The sequence below is a fragment of the Bombus fervidus genome, chromosome 13 (assembly GCF_041682495.2).
Source record: "Bombus fervidus isolate BK054 chromosome 13, iyBomFerv1, whole genome shotgun sequence".
In the NCBI taxonomy this organism is placed as follows: Eukaryota; Metazoa; Arthropoda; class Insecta; order Hymenoptera; family Apidae; genus Bombus; species Bombus fervidus.
Window position 1 is genome coordinate 2,987,625 of NC_091529.1, and position 19,902 is coordinate 3,007,526.

At 33.5% G+C, this 19,902-nt stretch overlaps 1 protein-coding gene across 1 annotated transcript in view; it reads left to right on the forward strand.

Annotated features, from left to right (window-relative positions):
• The window catches only part of Sli (slit guidance ligand), a 118,935-nt gene extending 107,419 nt beyond the window's left edge, over positions 1-11,516 (forward strand). Inside the window, exons 23-32 of the mRNA XM_072015919.1 lie at positions 893-964; positions 1,048-1,211; positions 2,379-2,598; positions 4,385-4,694; positions 5,058-5,271; positions 6,110-6,571; positions 6,820-7,020; positions 7,457-7,606; positions 8,009-8,148; positions 9,198-11,516. Coding sequence (XP_071872020.1) covers positions 893-964; positions 1,048-1,211; positions 2,379-2,598; positions 4,385-4,694; positions 5,058-5,271; positions 6,110-6,571; positions 6,820-7,020; positions 7,457-7,606; positions 8,009-8,148; positions 9,198-9,284 — 2,020 coding nt within the window. The 3' untranslated portion in view covers positions 9,285-11,516. The remainder of the gene's footprint in view (positions 1-892; positions 965-1,047; positions 1,212-2,378; positions 2,599-4,384; positions 4,695-5,057; positions 5,272-6,109; positions 6,572-6,819; positions 7,021-7,456; positions 7,607-8,008; positions 8,149-9,197) is intronic.
• Positions 11,517-19,902: the final 8,386 nt, after the last annotated feature.

Below are 19,902 nucleotides of genomic sequence, written 5' to 3' on the forward strand. Positions count from 1 at the left end.
AATTTTGAAGTATCAATAATATTAATTTATTTCGTGAAAAAACGTAATCTTATCGATATAAACATTAAATGAAGATGCATATGATGTATTTTTCTCCATCTTCTAACAATTGTTATCTTTCTAACTTTTCTGTTTCTCCTCTTTCTTAAAACTTTCATTACTTTAAATCCAGTTTTCAGAAAAATTATATTATTTGTGGGATGAATTTATTTATTGGATATTTTGAAATCTTCTTCCAAAATTTATATTAGGGCTTTCGCATGAATATCATAGACATATCATATTAGTAACGAGTATGAAGCAAATTCTAATCCTGTATCATCTATAAAAATCTTAATCCTATATCAAGATTACATTAGTATCCTTTGTACTGCGTCATTGTCACAGTGTCCTATTGTTACAGTGTAATATTACGTTCTACCATGATGATACACGAATACAAAATTAATTTTCCTATAATACCACGTTCTGATTAATCAAAGATTTTGCATCATCTGTAGCAAATTCCCTTACGGTCTTCAAATACAATATCCCTTTATTGCACCGAAACTATAATGTAATCCATAGCATGATAAGCAGACTACGGATTTTTATGCGTTTACACAAAATATCCAAAGTATGGCACTTGTTATAATACTTAAGGAAGTAATCAAATTCTCTAGCTAAATTCCATTTTTTCATTTATTTTCCTAACAATATGAATTTGCATGAATATCAGCAGTCGAACGATAAGATAACGCGTAGAAACCGTTCCGATAGGAAGTTAACGCCACTTTATTAATTGTTCTCGAATCTACTCGTAAAATCAGCGTAATATACATGGAACATAGACTAGAACACCATAACGTAGACTACTTCAATAATGATCGTTTAAAACCCCGATTTACACTAGGTCTCTACACGGTAACGACATATCGGTGATCCCTGAGGGCGCGTTCGAGGATCTTCAATCTATAACACACCTGTGAGTACCCTCTCTCTTGCGTTGCCCAAGCTAACGCACTGGTTTCTCTAGTGTCGATAATTCACCAACCGGTGTGTTTATAGCGCTCTGGGGTCCAACCCGCTCTACTGCGACTGCAGCATGCGATGGTTGGCCGAATGGGTGAAGAAGGATTACGTGGAGGCCGGTATCGCGAGATGCATGGAGCCACCAGCGATGAGGGACAAGCTGTTGCTTACGACACCTGCGACCGCATTCCAATGCAAAAGTATGTATTTCCTCGACAGTTATCGCGATCGTGGCGAAAGCGGCCAGCTGTTGGTGATCAGGTTTATCCAGTAATTGAATTTGATGGATTTTACGCTGACTTCGCAGGAATGTCTTTTGAATATGGATTCTAAACGCTGTTACTTTGTACACGATATGTCCGATAAACGAATTTGAAAGTTCAACAGTTGGATAAAATCGATACAAATGGAAATAAGATAAAAATGAAGATTACAGAAATTGTGATTGAGGCTCCGTTCGTGGATTATGGATATTTAAAAAATTATTGAAATATCGAGCCGCGACAAACTTTCCTACACGAAAGAATGCAAAGCAGTGTAAGAGGATGTATTGGTTTGGCAACTAAGTGAATCATCATTTAATTTCCAACCCAATATTATAGAGTATTGATCCTCGAATCCAACAAATATTAATGGTATACTGATACTACTAAGTATCTAAAACGGTATATAAGAAAAGATTTTATTTATTGTTGGTATAAACAAAAAGCATTAACTAGTTATGTATTTTTACGAAAAAATTCTAAATTTCAAAACGATTTCATTCAACATTCTTAAAACCTTACTGCTAAAAATTGAGAAATTGAAACGGTAAACGGCGTAAATAGCAACAGTATGAGAAACATTTTTTTAATGGAAAGAATAATGTAAATTCTATACAGAATTTAATATTTTGGAAAAAGTTAGAAACGTTAGAACTATTTATTCTATTTGGAACTATCTGTGTTAACTTTCCGGACAAAGCTTTTTAGCTTCTTTGGAAAAATGAAAGGAGTAATCATAAACACGAATTAGATCGTTGTTAAAAAAGAGGAAAGTATAATCTACAAATAAAAAAATTTAACCATTTAACATAGTATTGCAATTATAAATCATGTAAAACAAGAATTCGTTCTTTTTCTTTCTATTAAAAATCTTCGTTTCTGACACTTGTGCTCCTCGTTTATCAATTTCAACTCCTCAGTTTCCAAACTATTCTGATCAGCTGGCCACTATCGCTCAACGATCGACAAAATGTTCCGCACGTGCAGATGTTTTTGATTTCTCACTGACCCGTGACGCAGTCTGTTTAGTTCATGGTTTTTTGGCCCGTTGTCACAATGGGGTACTAAAATTGCTCATTAATCGTAGACCTTTCTTCCGCGCAGCCAACCAACAGCCAGCCGAAGTCCTGGCCAAGTGCGACCTGTGCTACACCTCGCCATGTCAGAACGGAGGATTTTGCGAGGCGCTCCCGGACCGGAAGTTCCGTTGCAAATGCGCGCCAGGATATCATGGGGACCGGTGTGAACATAAAATTGACGCGTGCTATGGAAATCCTTGCCGGAACGCCGGAACTTGTAAAGTATTGGAAGAAGGAAGATTCAGGTATCAAACGTCTTGACTAACCTAATGTAGAGAATTTCTTGGCAAGCTCGTTCGGGTCTGATTTCTATTTGCTCGTTCAGTGGTGCCCGTAGAAACAATGTCTGCAAGGAATTGTAATCCAACAATGATGATTTCCCATTTTTTAAAATGATCTTTTGTCGATTCACTAATATATAATAGGATGGAATGTATTGAAATGAATATATTTTCGACGAAAGTTGCATTTATTTCACGTAGGAAAATAATTCAGTGCTCTATGTGCTCATCAGCACGTATCAAAACGTATATTTGTTTTAAAAAATTGAAATATCCTTTTTATTTTACTATCTGAAATAATGTTTACTAATATTGGAATACAATTAATCTCTAAAAAAAATTGTTGATATTTTTCATACGTAATACCTGTCATGGTTCTGTCATTGAGATTGCAGTATTAAACAGATACTTTATTATATTTATAACTATTTTTTATTCATATCAGAATTCTAAATAGTATCGTATTATTTAAAAAATTAGTTTATATAATATCTCAAATATGTATTTAACAAATTTTAATAATTATAGACATTAAAAACATATTTAAAGACATAATATCTCAATTTGAAATAATAAAATAAATTGGAAAAATGAAAGCACAGAATTGTTCATACGTCTAATATTTCACATAATTTTTTATATTGAGATTTCCAGTTGGACTAAAATTCTACTGCAAACACAAAATCACGAGATCGAACGTGTGCATTTGCTGTAGCTCTGCCGATTTCTTTTGAATCTTCTACTGATACGGAAGGCAGTAGTGTTGGTCAAAAATTGAGTAGACGTGCACGAAACGTACCGATGTATTTGGCAAAACAGTAGCTTTGAGCATCTACTGTGTAGAGTATTGTATTGATCATGTCAAAAGTTAAAATTGGTATCATTAAATAGAAACCTATAATTTGGCAAAAGTATATTTCACTGTCTAGTAGTTTAAGTCAATGATTTATGAATCCATCTGCCGGATTCAATATTTCCTCTTTTCCTTTTTACATTTTTTTTTTTTTTTTTTTTTTTTTTAATTTATGAACATGCGATGGAAGACTTAATATTGCTCCGGTGATGTATTTTCTGAAAAAAATACACAGGCAAGTGTATTTGCATTGTAAAAGCGTTGTTTAAGGTATAAGTAGAGTATGAAATGTAGTTTCAGTAGCAGTAAATTGCACGTACAAAACGCGTACACTGTTGTATGAATAAATAAAACGGGACCTCTGCACGTGAGCCCCGAAGAGTAGAAGGTACACGTAACAATCTATCGACGAAGTGATTATGATTCAGTGGTTCTTTCTTCGAAAGCAATCATCGAGCTCGAATCTTCTTTTTGCTGAAAAATATCATGGTGAAATATCTTAAGGAAAAATTACTATCACAAATTATTAATCACCGAGAATTACCATCAAAGCAATTGTGCCAATCGCAATTTTTATTGAGTCAATATATTAGGACAAAATTGCTGATACAAGTTTGAATATTAAGTATACTAGATGAATTAGACTCGTAAAATTTTACTAAATTTATTTAATTTTATTGATACACTATATTTTTACTATGCTATATATTTAGTTCGGTAATAAAGAAAGAATCCTCCAGAATTAAAAAATTGTAAATTACTCCGAAAGATCGATCAAATGTTAAAAAAATATATTCGTCGATAAATTAGTTACATGTATCAAGGTCGATTGGCGGATATACCGCGATCGAAGGTCATGGTCAATGTCTCGATTGACGATCAGTCGGTGTGTGACAGTTGCGACTGCGCCCCCGGGTACAAGGGACTTCGATGCGAGAACAACGTCGACGACTGCGAGAACAACAAGTGCGCGAATAACGCAACCTGCGTCGACCTCGTACAAGCCTACAGATGCGACTGCACCCCAGGATTCATGGGCGAGTATTGCGAGGAGAAGATACCCTTTTGCACAAAAGGGCACGACCCCTGCGAGAACGGGGGTCGCTGCGTCGACCACGGGACCCACTATAGCTGCGAATGCCCAATCGGGTTCACCGGCCTCAATTGTTCCACCAACCTGGATGACTGCGTTGATCATATGTGCCAGGTACTTATTTTGTATCCTTTTTTCTTTCTCATCCGACTCTTGCACCATTTTCTACTCATACGTGACTTTTTCTATGACTGGAACACTTCTTCTTAATTCTAATCTTTGAAATCTAGATGACGGCTTCTATTTTTTCTAATTCTAAAGATAACATTATTAATATTAGAATTATTAACACGAGAATAAATGAAAAATTTAATTTCATGTAGTATTAAATAAACTCGAAAAAATGAAATTGCATTATGATTTTTAAATTATAAATTGTACTTGGGACTAAAGATGTGGAAATTTCTTATTTTGAGCTACACGAACCGTAATAAAATACATTGTGTTTTATACGACAAATATTCTTGTATTTTTCAGAACGGTGCTACTTGCATCGACGGCATAAACAATTACGAATGTAAGTGCGCGGCGGAATATACAGGCAGATATTGCGAGGCAGCACCCTCGACAGCCATGCTTTATCCACAAACTAGTCCATGTGCGCACCATGACTGTCAGCACGGTGCATGCTTCCAACCTGCTCCCGCTTCCGCCGCGGACTATCTTTGCCAGTGCCACCCCGGCTACACCGGTAAGTGACTTCTTTCATAATTTTAGACTAAATAAAGACCACTATATTTCCATTTTACGTTCTACCATCAAATGCAAAGATAAATTTCTCCACCCCTAAAATTCTGCAAGAATGCAATTATATTATATTAGTCATGAAATAAACTAAATATAAAATTCAAAATAGAAATATATTAAACTAAATGATCGATGTACTCAAATAGAAAATTATATGGATAAATAAAAATTTTCAAACAATAGAGCGCAATATTAAATATAGCATTTACGGGAGAAATCCAATAACGCGTCGTTATAAAAACACCATCGATGCTCACCGAAAACCGTATGATTAGATAAATATTTTTCAAAACGCGGAGTGAAATATTAAAATAACATGCGAAGAAAGAGTTGCACGCGAAATACCATCGATTTTTGTGAAAAACCGTATGACTAAATAATATAATAAAATTTCTCCAAATAGTAGAATATAATATAACAATAATAGCATCGAAATATAAATAATGGAATGCAATGTTAAAATATTGTTCATAAAAAAGATTCGGTAATAGTATACAAAAATATCATCGGCTTTTTACACAAAAGTACCATTTAAACTAATAAAAAAATCTCATATGTTTAAATAAAAGTTTTTCAAACAGCAGACTGCAATATTGAAACGATACTGATACAATTTTACCATACAAATGTCCATTATTGTTTGAAAAAGTGGATTGCGATATTAAAATCCATCTATTATATACCACACATTACATAAAATTGACGCATTATGCAATATGAAAAATAATCGATTCGTCAAACAATTTGATTAAAAGTTATTTTATGGAAAATCCTAATTGCAGGAAAACGATGCGAGTACCTGACGAGTTTGAGCTTCGTGGACAACAGCTCGCTGGTCGAGCTGGAGCCGTTACGCATGAGACCCGAAGCGAACGTGACCATCGTCTTCACGACCACGCAGGAAAACGGGGTTCTCCTCTACGACGGCCAAAACGGTGATCACATCGCCGTCGAATTGTTTAATGGCCGTGTCAGAGTCTCATACGACGTGGGTAACTACCCAACTTCGACAATGTACAGCTACGAAATGATCGCCGATGGTAAACCTCACGTGGCTGAGCTTCTTGCGATCAAGAAGAACTTCACGATGAGGGTCGACCGTGGCCCTGCTAGAAGCATTATTAACGAGGGTCCGAAGGAGTACCTGAAACTCATCACGCCTATGTACGTCGGCGGCGTCGCTCCAGAAGTCGCCAACATTGCGTTTACAGAGTTTCATCTGAGGAACATCACTAGCTTCCAAGGTAACCCCAAGTTGAAAACTGATTAGGTGATCAAGTGAAATATATGAATGTGTTTTTAGAGTGATTTTGCTTGACACGTTGTACAGAATTTTTTATTTACGATATTTATATATATATATTTTTATTAGGATATTTGTCTTATATTTGAAATTTAAATTAAATATATTAACTTAAATTTAAAATATCAAGCTATTAGAATCGAGCAAGAAAATTTTCATCCCAACAATTCTCTTTCTTCTGATTATCAGGCTGCATCACCGAGATGTGGATCAATCACAAATTGGTAGATTTTAGCAACGCGGCGAAGATGCACCGCGTAACTCCCGGATGCATGTCGAACGAGGAAGAAGCTGACGAGGCGCGAGACGTCATGGAAGCGGAAGGAATTATGGGCGGCAGCAGCAACGAGGAATCGATGCCACAAGAGAATATGGCTCACGAACACTCCGGTATAGTTCAACGACTTTAAGCCTTATTGATCAATTTAATATTCTATAGTATATACGAATATTTTATATTCTGTTACATTAAATATTTAATATTAATATCATAATACACGTAAAATTAATCCTACGCAAACAAACGTGTATTTTCATAGCCTACAGGTAAATTGGATCGGCTACATTTATGTCTAATTGTTTTACTGTTCCGAGGTTTGACAAATTTTTTCTTGCAATTCAAGTCAAAATTTTTTTTAAAGAAATTGAAAGATAAAATTTTACTGAAGTTGTCGAAGGACCAATTTGCCTACGGGAAGTTCATATTAATATTACTGATATTAAGTTATTAATTAACATTAGATGTGATATAAATCTAATAGTAAGCGTTATACGTAACATTAATATTGGAAAAATAGCGGACTAATTAACACATTTTTTATTGCAGACATCGTTATGACAGGACCCGGCGCGATCATTTCCGATCCCTGTGCGACACACGAGTGCAGAAAAGGTTCGCAGTGCGTGCCATCGCCAATGGGAAACGGATATACGTGCCGGTGTCAAACTGGGTGGCAAGGACGGTATTGCGAGAAAGGTATAAAAATTTATAGTATGCTCGATGGATTTCATCCATTATTAATATTTTTTATATTAATATTCACTTAAATATACATACATTAGAATACAAATATTTACAATAAAATAAATGATGGAATATTAATATGTTTTATTGAAGTTTTATATTCATAAATTACTTAGTATAAAGTAAGCCATATACGTTACACTGATTTTGAAAAAATGTTCAAAATATTTCTTTTAAAAAATTTAAAAATTATTAAAATAGTTCTGCAAGTGATTTTGCAAAAAATACATGACGAAATTTTTTTAAATGAAGTAATAACTACAAAATTTCTATCGTGTACTTTGTTAAAATAAGCGTCATGGAAATGAAAGGAAAAGATTAAAAAATTTGGTAAATGAGGTGCATCTGTTGCAGCACCGACGTGTCGCAAAGAGCACACCAGAGAGTATTACAGCGAGAACGGATGTCGGAGTCGACGACCAGTGAAACTTGCCAAGTGTTGGGGTAGTTGTGGCAACTCATGCTGCCTCCCACGGAAGACGAAACGGCGTAAGGTACGATTTAATTACGCGAAGTACTTGCTGCTTCAATATTTACCCCCTTATCAGTAGTATAAACTTGCCATAGTCAGGCATACACAGAGTGTTAGACGAAAACAGACAGAGACAAGTAACGCAAATTTTTATATACACGAACAATAGCTTGGTTTCGACCACATTTTCAGGAAAAATTAAATGTTATTTTCATATTTATTTAAACCAATTCTTTTAAATATTATAATATTTATCCAGGTATGCTTGTAAATATTTTCCTAGACATTGTTGTTGAAAGATAATTGTAGGAAAAATTTATTTTGTTATGTTTATGACTATATTTAATCTTATTCTTCTACCTATACCGTTACAAATGTACAGTAATAAAAAAAAGTTAGTATATTCAATTTAGAAACCGAATAGAGAAAATTGCGTTATTTTAAAAAGCATTGTATGAGAAAATTATAACATTGATATATTAATTGAAAAAACTCCTAAATAAATGATACGTAATACGATTAAAATACCATTATTTGACTCTGTAGAGTGTAAACCGTATGCAATCATATCATGTTTCATCAACGTTGCAATTAGCTTCCTCAAGAGAGACACAGATATGATACATGTCATTTATAAATGAAACACTGATTGTGATAATAAAATAGAATATAATGATAATAATAAAATAACTATGTAAACGATATAAACGAGTCACGGATGACACAATTATTTGTGTATCGTTGCGATATAATTCCTGCTGGATATGATTTTCATTTCAAAGACTCGAATAATAATAATTGTATAAATTCACAGTATGAAAACATAGAATATCAGACGATTATTAAAATCGGGACATATATCGCACATTTTTAGAGGTCATATTTCTTCCAAATATTGTAGAATAATTGAAATATTTGAGATATTTAGAATATCTGAAAAAAATATGTCTGCAAAACTTTGATTTTACTAATTATTCCATAATTATTTTCAAACTTTATCTCTGTTATTCTGAAATCTATTGCAACCTAAATTTCATTGAAAATTAACAACGAAACGTTGACTAACCGTAGGTTCGACTGATCTGCGTCGACGGTATGCGGTACACGAAGGACGTCGATTTAGTGCGCAAATGTACGTGCACCCGGAAATGTTACTAGCCAGGACCGAGGGACGTCGAGCGCCACAGGTGTTCCATAAATACGCGTCGAGACGTATCGAGACCGAGAGGAAACCCCCGAGAACCGAGACAGTGTCCCAATTCGAACTTTCTACGTTCACGAGCGATATGGCGAGAGTCGATCGCCGATTCGCGGATAAAAACCTTGCTCGACGCATCCTCGTCGAACGCGTGACGAAAGCATTGGGGCCGACAGCACTGCCAGGCCGAACAATATTTAAAACAAGTATCGAAGATAAAAAGAAAAGAAAAAGATGGACACACACTCGCAAAAAAAACAGCACACAGCCGGCTCAGTGTGATATATATTCGAACGTGGAGGAAAGAATTATATTGTGCGTGCGTGCGGATCATGGACATATTCGAAGGATATTCGGGGAGAGAACAGTAACGACGCATACAGCGCTAGGTATTATATTAACCGACGTATGTTCAACAATTTTTGGAGTGGAAAGTGGAAATTTTGGTGCGAGAACACGGACCGCAGACGACACACGCGTGTTCGCGCATATTCGCAGAAACCACACGCATGAATCGTTCGCTCAGTGTGAAATAGATCTAATGGATATGAACGGTTAGTGGTGAGTTGGTGGTGGTGGATTATGTTACAATCGAATGTAAAAAAATTCACGCTTAACGTTGACCGATCTCTCAGAGATTTCTCCTCGTTCGACGCGTTTCGATTACGAGCGACGTCAAACGGGAGGCAACCCTTTTAGCTCGAAAGAAAAATACGAGAACACGGTGGACGTAACAATTTTTCAAATAATCGTTCTAGAGAATGTTGTTAACCAAATTCACGAAAACCTTCGTTGTATGTTCAGTGTGGCAAGCTTCGGTTTTTCGATGTGAACAAGAATTTAGTCTGAGAGGTCGAGATTTATCGCTGAAGAAACGTTTCCGCCAGAAACGGTGGAGATTGTGAACGCTTACGCTAGCGTTGCTGAGCTTTCTGCAACTATTTTCCGAAACCTGACCATTTGTAACTGTAACTTAAGCGCAACTCAATCGAAAAAAGAGAAACGAACGCAAGCAAGATGTTAACAAATGTGTAAAAGACAGCCGCGTAAGTATTAAAGATGTATAGGAAGTTTACGTGTTTCTCTGAAAAAAAAATATTCAATTTTCCCAGTTAATCGTGGAACTTGATGGATTGTTAGGTCTATTGTCCTCTGAGTAAACGTTTATATAAAACAAGTTCTCGAACAGGTAGTTATGTTTACACTGGTTAAAAACGATCGATATCTGGCAGATGATACTCGAATAATACACACACATGCACATACACAAACACACACTGAAAGATTAATTGTAATTGGATCGACAAACATTTCCATTTCGACTCGTTTCGTTTTGTTATTGCGTATTTTAATTACCCTGTATCGTTTAAGCTATATTTACTTTTTATGAAGATTTAACCTCTCGATATTTAGTAGTGGGATAATTTAACGCAGCGGAGTAAAGTATGTATTTAAAAAGACGTGCCGCGTGTTTCTTGCCTTTTTCGAACGTTTCGTTGCAATATTGGCGATTCTCTATGGTAAAATTACTATTTGACACGATTATAACGTTGGTTTATTCGAAGAGTGAGCCAATGAAAAAAAAATTCATTTACAATAAAAAATTCTTAGTTACTCAACTATCGAACAACGATCAAATTTTGCTAAATAAATTAGTCTTACGGGTTTTGAAACTCTCTAGTAAAAAAAAAAGATTGAAATAGCGTTATTTTGAATGGCGATATTGCTTCTATTAGATAATTTAATGCAATAATTTTATTTTCTAATTATTTCCTAATAAACAATCGATATCTCTTCTAGTTAATCGTTACAGATATCTTAAAATTCTTAAATTTTCAATTCTTTTATCAAATCAACGAATATATTTTTCTATTTAAAAAAAAAAGCAACCTTAAGTAATTAAATGGAGCTAAGGCGATTTCTTTTCGCGATATAATGTTCAATAAAAGGCAAGAAATCACCAGAGGTAAACCAAGGTCTCTGAAAAAGGACCAAAAGCGACACCTAGAGCCTCGAATATTTCATTCCACGGCCTAAGGTATTGTCTTCGAGGTTCGATCGCGCGAATTGCATCTTTGGGTAGTCGCGTTGAAGAGGAACAGGTCGACGAAATTCGACGACCTCGTGTAGAAAGACGAATTGTAATGGTGAAGAATAAAATGAGCGTAGCTAACGCGAGTTTGGGGTCAGAAGATCGCGTAATTATTTTTATATGAGCGCATTATTTAAATGATCGAGCGTCAACGATGAGTTTTCTGATTGTTTTCATCGGGGGAGGCATGATTCGTTCGGAAACTACTTAAGTCCCTTTTAATGTTTCGCGTACCTATTTAAAAAATCGTGTACCTACTCTGCGGATAACTGCCTTGCATCTTCCACTGCCAGTATTTAAGTCGTATATTTATATCCGTCGTGACGAACGACCCAAATCGCTTGCTGAATCTGTTGTCATCGATCGATTGTTCCTCTCGCACTTTCAAACACCACTCTTGTAGAACCCGATTTGTTCGAAGCAAACGAACTTTCTACAGTGCACAATCGAGCCCTTTGCACTTTGAGCTTCGCAGGAGGATGACCTTGTTTGATTTGAATATTTGATTCATCCTATCTTTTAACAATTTAATTCTTCTCCCTCTTACTATTTCTATTAAAATGACGGATTTAAAACCTACTACAAAAGCACGATTGTTCCTTTTGTATTTTAATCTTCATAAGGAGATAATTTTATTTGATTAGAATATTTAATCAACTGAATTTGTAAAATATTTGATTCTTTTTCTTTTTATCGTTTTTATATAAAAAAAAGAATGAGGAGGCTAGGTTCATTTTTTTCGAAGGTAATTTAAAGCACAAGGAATTTTCTACAGAGTACGGTCGAGCCTTTTGTATTTTTACTTCTACGAGAAGATCAGCTTATTTGATTCAAATTCTTGACCCATTGAATCTTTCAAGAATTTGATTTCTCTTACATTTCTTATTTTTGTTAAGAAAGGCGAGAGAGAGAGAGAGAGAGAGAGAGAGAGAGAGAGAAAGATTTAGGTTCATCTTCCTGGAAGACAATTTAAAACACAAAGGGTTAATTCAGTCGACAAAATACTCAGCAGTACGTGCACGGTGTTCAGCGTTTTCCAACCCTTTCGGTACGAGCGATACTTTTACTTTGGAGAACGAAATCGATGCCTGAACGAAAACGAGTCGAATGCCCGCTGCGATTCTCCGATCTAGACGTTGGATAATTCAGCAATTTTCTTTAGATTTTTTTATATTGAACGATTTTTGTAATCTTTGTACGTTAAGGATTAATTAAGTTAATATATTATTTGTATTCGAAGTTACACGAGTTATTCGTGTAATTTTCTACGTTTATATAATATGAATTTTTGTAGAAAGTGTAAAATGAGCGAATATTTATGAAATAAATATTTATCGAGAAGGTTCGAATTATCGATTACAATTGAAAGTCGTACCGAAAGGGGACCAACGAGAAAAAAGAAATCAATCTTTCTTATTATATTTAGATTAGATCGTATTATAGTCATTCGTATAATTTTTAAGCACGACGAATTAATATCTTAATTTCATGTTATCGTCACTTCTATTAATATCTTCGATTACTTCGTATCGTTCGGTTCGTATAAAATTCTTTACGATCGAATTATTTTACTATTTGTCCATTCGTTTCTTTCGAATGAGGGTATCGAAAAAAAAAAAGTGGAGGAAGAAGCAAAAACGAAACGAAGCTTATATCGTAGCGATCACGTCGAATGTGTTACTTATCGTTATTGATTTTCTTTTCCTCTTTGTATGCAGTAGAAGGAAAAAGGTAATAGGTGTACCATAGCGAAATATTTTACGAGTTCATAGTATTAGTAGTAACATAAGTTGCCTATCGCGTTGCGTTTGGAAAATTATTTCTTTGAAATTACTGAAAATTTAGTTTCACAGCCACAGGTCACTGGAAATTGTTGTTGTTGTTAACACGTTGTTCGTTAATCCAGAATGTTATACATTGTTTTACGACGCAACTTTCTTTTTTAGTAAAACTTTTTAACTTACAACACGCGTAAATTTCCATAATACATGGTTTTTAATCTCTTCCTAATTTCGATTATTAAATGGATTGTATTAATTCTTTTTATATTCATACAAAATAATAAAACGATGGCGAGCAACGTGTCGAATTGAGTATTTGTAAATGAAATTGAGAACAGGATAAATAGATACGATCGAAAGCTTTCAGAATTTTGATGACTTTGATGATTTGAATCTTCCATACCGACGTAGAAGACTGGTCGTTAACTCCATCTTCAGTGCAGAAGATGTATGATGAATGAATAAGAGATAAAGTAGAACAAAATTGTTTTGATCAAAAAAATTGTATGACCAAATTGAGTGAAAAATTGCACAAACAATGTTTTCCAGATATTTTAAATAATTATTAAATTATAAAAGTTCTCAAGTGAGAAACATGGTCGTCGTAGACTAAATTAAATTAAATGTTTTAATTTCATTAAAATTCTAACTCACCTTTCACTAATTAATTTTTAATTCAAAAATAATTTTTTATAAAGAGTTTCTCATTCAGAAAAGAGATATTTTAAGAGATATCTTTTACCATATACATGCCAGCAATTTTGTATTTGAAATATGAAAATGAGAAAAATAAAATCAAGTTAAAGTTTATATCCAAAAATTATCAAATCGGTAAAAAAAAGCTTACATTCTTCAAAATTGTTCAAATTGCAAACTAAGACGCCTTCTTAGAAAATTTTTTATCACGGTAGAAAATATAAAGAGACTGTTTTATTATTTGCAAATTCTAATAAGTTACTGGAAAAAAACATAAATATATAAATTATTCCAAATATAAAACTCTATTTTATTTTTCAGTTGTAAGAACATAGAGATCGAGTTACAGAAACTCAGTAACTTTACTTCTAGTCGCGTATTTCCGTATTGTTTGTAATTATCAATTAGCATCGATATGCTGAAAGCTGGTCGATTCCTTAGAGAAAAAAAGAAAGAAAGAAAAATAGGATAGCAGAGGCCAGGCTGAGACAGAACGAGTTTAGAATCAACATTGCCGGTTACACGAAGGAAGTTGCGAGGGCCGTAATCATTAATCCCGCATTCGACCAAACATAACGTGCGAGTAATTCTCCTTGTAACGAGATTAACGTTCGCGCGGGACGTTTAACGAGAGGAAGAAAGAACGAAAAGAGAAGGGGAATCGATAGAAAGGTGTAAAGGGGAAGAATGGGAGAGAAAGATATAGGATTTTCTACGAAGCTTAACGTCTATAACTGGACAATAATTGAGATGAGGCGATCGAGGATTCGATTTAAAGAAAAAAAGTAAAAATAAAAATAAAAAAACGTACGGGTGGGGAAAGAGAGAGAGAGAGAGAGAGAGAGAGAGAAAGATGAAGAAGTGTTCGAGACTTGTGATTGCTCGAAATTCCTAACGAGTTATATTTGTACATTTACTTTACGAGAAACCTTAATATATTTCACTCGATCGGTGGATTATAGCGCATGCGACTGAAGTATACCAGTTTTAAGAGTCTTACGCTTAAAAGTATAGCAAATGCTTTTTCGTTCTCGGACCAGCCTACGAATGTATTATTCCTCGAATGGGAAAAGACGACGAAGGCGCGCTCGACCGCGCGTCCATGTCCGAGGCAGCTCGTTTCGTTTATTCGGGAAAAAAGAATGGAAAACGTAAATAAAAAAAAAAAGAAGCATTTGTTTCGTCGACTCAACTCACTACCTAAATAACTGTAAACTGCGTAATAAATATAATTATTATTGTTCCTTCTCGATATTTTGTCTACTCGTTTTATTTTCCTTCATTCTCCTAAGTATGGAAAACCCCTGACAAAACTGTACTCTTATGGTTCTAGATCTGTAACTTCGTATAGTTGTAAAGATAATAGAAACGTTCTGTTTCTCTGTATGTAAGTTTCTTCTTTGTTTCTTAAAAACTACTTAACTTAAAAATTAGCAATTACTCGGAAAGAAACGCCGAAGAGAAGAAAAAAATGACATGCCTAAACATAATTTATAGCTGCGCGGCATATACGTGGTTTAAAACGAAGATATCTATGTTACGTAATACAATAAATTCTCGAACTGCAGACGCTACAAAATAGATACGTATATGCAAGATTTAATAAACTTTAAATATACGTACTTTTGATTTATTAAAAGAGATATCGTTGACTTTCTGTAATATCCGTAATTTAATTTTAAAATAAAATTCTTTATATTTAAAGACTTTCGATAATTCGATCTAATCGTACTTTAATTATTAAAGTGATCGTTCTTTCCTTCGATTCTGAGATATATTTGTTCCTTTGGTAGCATGGTTAATTGATAATAGTTTATAGTACCTTATATTTGAAGTAAAACATATTAAACAAGCTATCGTATTATCGTAATTAGTTTGATTGAAGCAATTTGTTGAAACGAGCTAGGATCCAATTCCTTCTTATCATTATATCTTATTCCGCAGTTACGTAAATAGTAGTATGTGAGGTAATATGTCAGCCAGCTCGTGACCATGAATACATCGTTGTAATCGATTCATAAATTATACTATGCAAATCATTATACATTACGCATTAATCTTACATAAATATTTTAGCATCAAGTGTCTCGCTGTTTAACCAATGAGATTAATTCGTATTTTTGTTATGCAGTTACTATGTAAAACATACGTAAGAAATAAAGGTTGTTACGATAGCGTGAAAACTTGCGAAAGGAAGATTGTGTAATTAACCACGATATGAAAAGTAAATTAACGTAATAAATAATACTCTCAAGTGAACTTACAAGATGTGAAAAAATCACTAACAATGTATCACATGAAAAATACAATTTTAAAAAATCGTGTTAGGACAGTTATATATTAGTTATCGTTACATAATTTCAAATAAACATCATTATATTAAAAAAAAAAAAAACACTGTCAGCAAAAGATATAGTAAAAGTGTATCGTATATATTGTTAGATGAAAACTTCTTTCTTTTTTTAATTTCAAGTTTAAGGTTTCAAACTGTCCGTTTAAATAACGAAAACTAATTCGAACATCACTGATTCCTTTTTATAGTCACGAACTTTAAATCGATTCTAGAAATTATGTACTTCATCAATTTTCGACTTAAATTCTAGTCATGAAAGGTATGTCAAATGTAGAGAATTAAAATTCAGAATTCGATATTAACGAACTAGATCGTTGCTTTGAATTGTATTATTTATCGTCGTCAATAGAGATAGAAATAGAACAAAAGATCGCAAATGGACTTTTTCGCTAAGTGGAATCAACGTCAACGACTCCATTACGCAACACACCGTTGCTAGAAACGATGTTATCCATGCAATTAAACTCAATCTCGTTGCATCCCGTTATCCAATTCCCGATACGCGATACCGTGAGTTTTCTCGCCGAACTTGCGCAAAATTTAAACAAAATCGATCGCTATTTATTATTGAAAACCAGTTTTAATGATGCACATGACGCATCCATAGAAAATGGAAACTATACTGAATGACTGTAGCCAGCATAGAATAAAAGTCGTGAAACGAACCTATTGACAACGTGAAGACCAAGCAGGTAAAACATGATAAATCCACTCGTATTGATTTTTTATTTTGGTGATACTTGGCTAAATGGAAGTATTTTAGTATCATATTTGAAAATACGAACAATTTAATAGAAGCCCAAAGGTATAACTAGTCATCAGATTCACTATATGACTACTGTATGATTGTAGTAAAACTGAATATATATCGGTATATTAATAGTAATAATACTACTATTTAAATTACATGGTAATGAAAAATGAAACGTTTATTTCTGCTCTATAGTCTTTGTATGAAACTACGTTTTAAAATATGTAACATGTAAAACACATTCCTGAAACAAAAGTAACATTGAGCTTAGAAATTTTGCGAGATCGTAGAAGACCTGTAATGCTTCAAATTCTCACTTGTTCTGGAATTTCGAAGGACTAGAAACAATTAACGAAGCCCATTGCTTAAACTCAATTGCGATCTCATAGAAACTACGTTAAGTATTTCTTATAGCAAAATTCTTTAACACTTGAATACGACTGCTGAACTTATTCCTAAATGAATCGCATTCAGTTTCATTTAACTCTATCTTTTGTGTTGCTCATTTTTCTTCACTACATGTGGTTTTAAATGTATGCGGTTTTAATATTTTAATGTGGAATATATTTTTCAGAAAATAAGATGTGTGTATTAAAAAGATATGAAATATATTTCATACCTTTATAAGAATATGTATATTTCTATACGTTTCTAAATCAAAATAGCAAACAATTTTTAATTTGCTCTTGTTCTCTATTTCCAATAAAATTTAACTTTAAATTCAATCAAATTCAAGTCAATTCGAAAAACAAACTGTACCACCAGTGTCTCTGTCACGTTATTTTTGTTTACTCTACTTTCCATTTGTTTAATATTTCATTTTATTTTTAGTCGCAACGTCTCAAAAATTTCCTTACTAAATGCAATTTGACGACGTCGTGCAAATTTTTGCATATATTCCCCTCTCTCAATCCAACTTCTACTTAGATATCTTTTCTTAGATATCTTTTAACGATCCTTGCTGTAGTTTCTACATGTAACACGCGAATCTTGCATAGCTTCGTGGTTTCATTGTAATTTTTTCCAGCTTTTACTTAAATCGCCAAGCGATACATACATAATGCATACATTCGTTGTATGTGTCCTGCATAAAAAAGTCAAACAAGGACGATTGCACCATCACATATATTTTATTATTTATAAAGCATTCTTTAGAAAAGTAAATCTTTCGATCATCTAACAGTAACATAACACGATTTCATCGTTGCTAGACTGCGGATCTTTATGCAAATTTACATATTTATAAATACATCTACGATTTCGTGAGCCACAGTAGATAGAAATTTGCTTTATCCTGCTAAATATATTATACCATGAATATTCAAAGGATAAATTTTCCATAAATGCATAAAAATTCACAGCCTAATCGTCACACGCTACAAGATAATTCTTTCAACATTTACCTATTTATCCTACATTTTCCTATCACGGTATGTATCACATAATTTATCGAAGGAGAAAGATAGAAATTCCTTCGATACGAAGCTACTGCATAATTATTTATTACCGAGGCACGAGTAAACATGGTTATAAAGGTACGCGTAACGTGTGACAGCCATCAAACACTGTTAATTTTGTTACGAATAGTTGTTAAGTAATTTCAACATCGTGAGCTAAATAACAGTTTCACGGTGTGCAGCTAAGTGATACACATTGCAACATGTAGGCCAAACATTTTAGCAATAATTACCGCGTAATGATCGCGCGTCGTTTATTAAACGATCATTAAACGCGTTAAATTGACAAATTTAGGGATCAATAGTCGTCACTGAGTCATTAACGGCTGCCTATTATGTTTTAATTAAATGTGTCAACAAAATGAACTTGCAATGAACGTAAATGAAAGAAAAAGATACGATTGTAACTTTGTTTGTTTCCAATTGTTGTTAAATGTTTTTTTTATGAATATTGGAAGAGCAAGAAGTAAATACATAATAAATTATACATAAAACAATAATTAAAAACTACGATAAAACAAAATTAAATTGATATATAATTATATTATGAATAAAATTAAATGGAGGTTTCCATGGTCGAGATGATTCATGATTCAGCAAACGAGAACAAGTCTTACACGACTATTCAATCGAGTATCGTCAGAAGTGTAATAAATAAATCGGATAACAAGATAATAGACAAATTGACCCTATATGCATCTGACCCGTTATTAGCCGAGTATTAGAAGGTCGCGTTTCGTCCACGTCGGAAGGGTTATTGATCTCCATCGTGCATACTAAGAATCATTTCTTAATATTCAATTCGAGCTGATATACACAGATTCCAGTACCATTGTTCCATGAGAATCTGTTTCACCAACAAATATACTAATCTCTTTTTTCCTGACTTTCTTCTTAATCCTTTTTCGTCCATCGTTAATTCTTCCCTCTTCCTGTTGAGTCTTTTTCTTGCATCGTTTGGGATGCACATAGTAAAAGATTAGTTTAGAATATTCTCTTAAGACTATTCTTCTTTCATTCTTAATAAAAATTGTAAAAAATTAAGTCTGGAATATTCCCTTTATCGTAACTTCAAATTCTACTAACCATTGAGAAAAATTTCTAGTGTACAATAAAATGAAATAAAACCGTATCATATGTAACCACATATTAAGCAACTCTATATATTCATTTACTCTAACAATTCTTACGCTACAATAAATCTACGAAGTAACAAAGCGAAATAACTTTTCTCTGAATTATTTTATTAATAAATGATTTATTTCATTTTATTTTTTATTTGAATAAGTATTTTTTGAAATAATTCCTCGAATAATCTCTGATTGTATTATGCCAATTTTGTTAGAGATATTAATATCGGTAATATTAAAACCGTTTATATTTCGTAATCTCGATGATCAACGATCAACAAACATTTCTGGTAGCCAATTGAAGAGAGTTTCACGAAG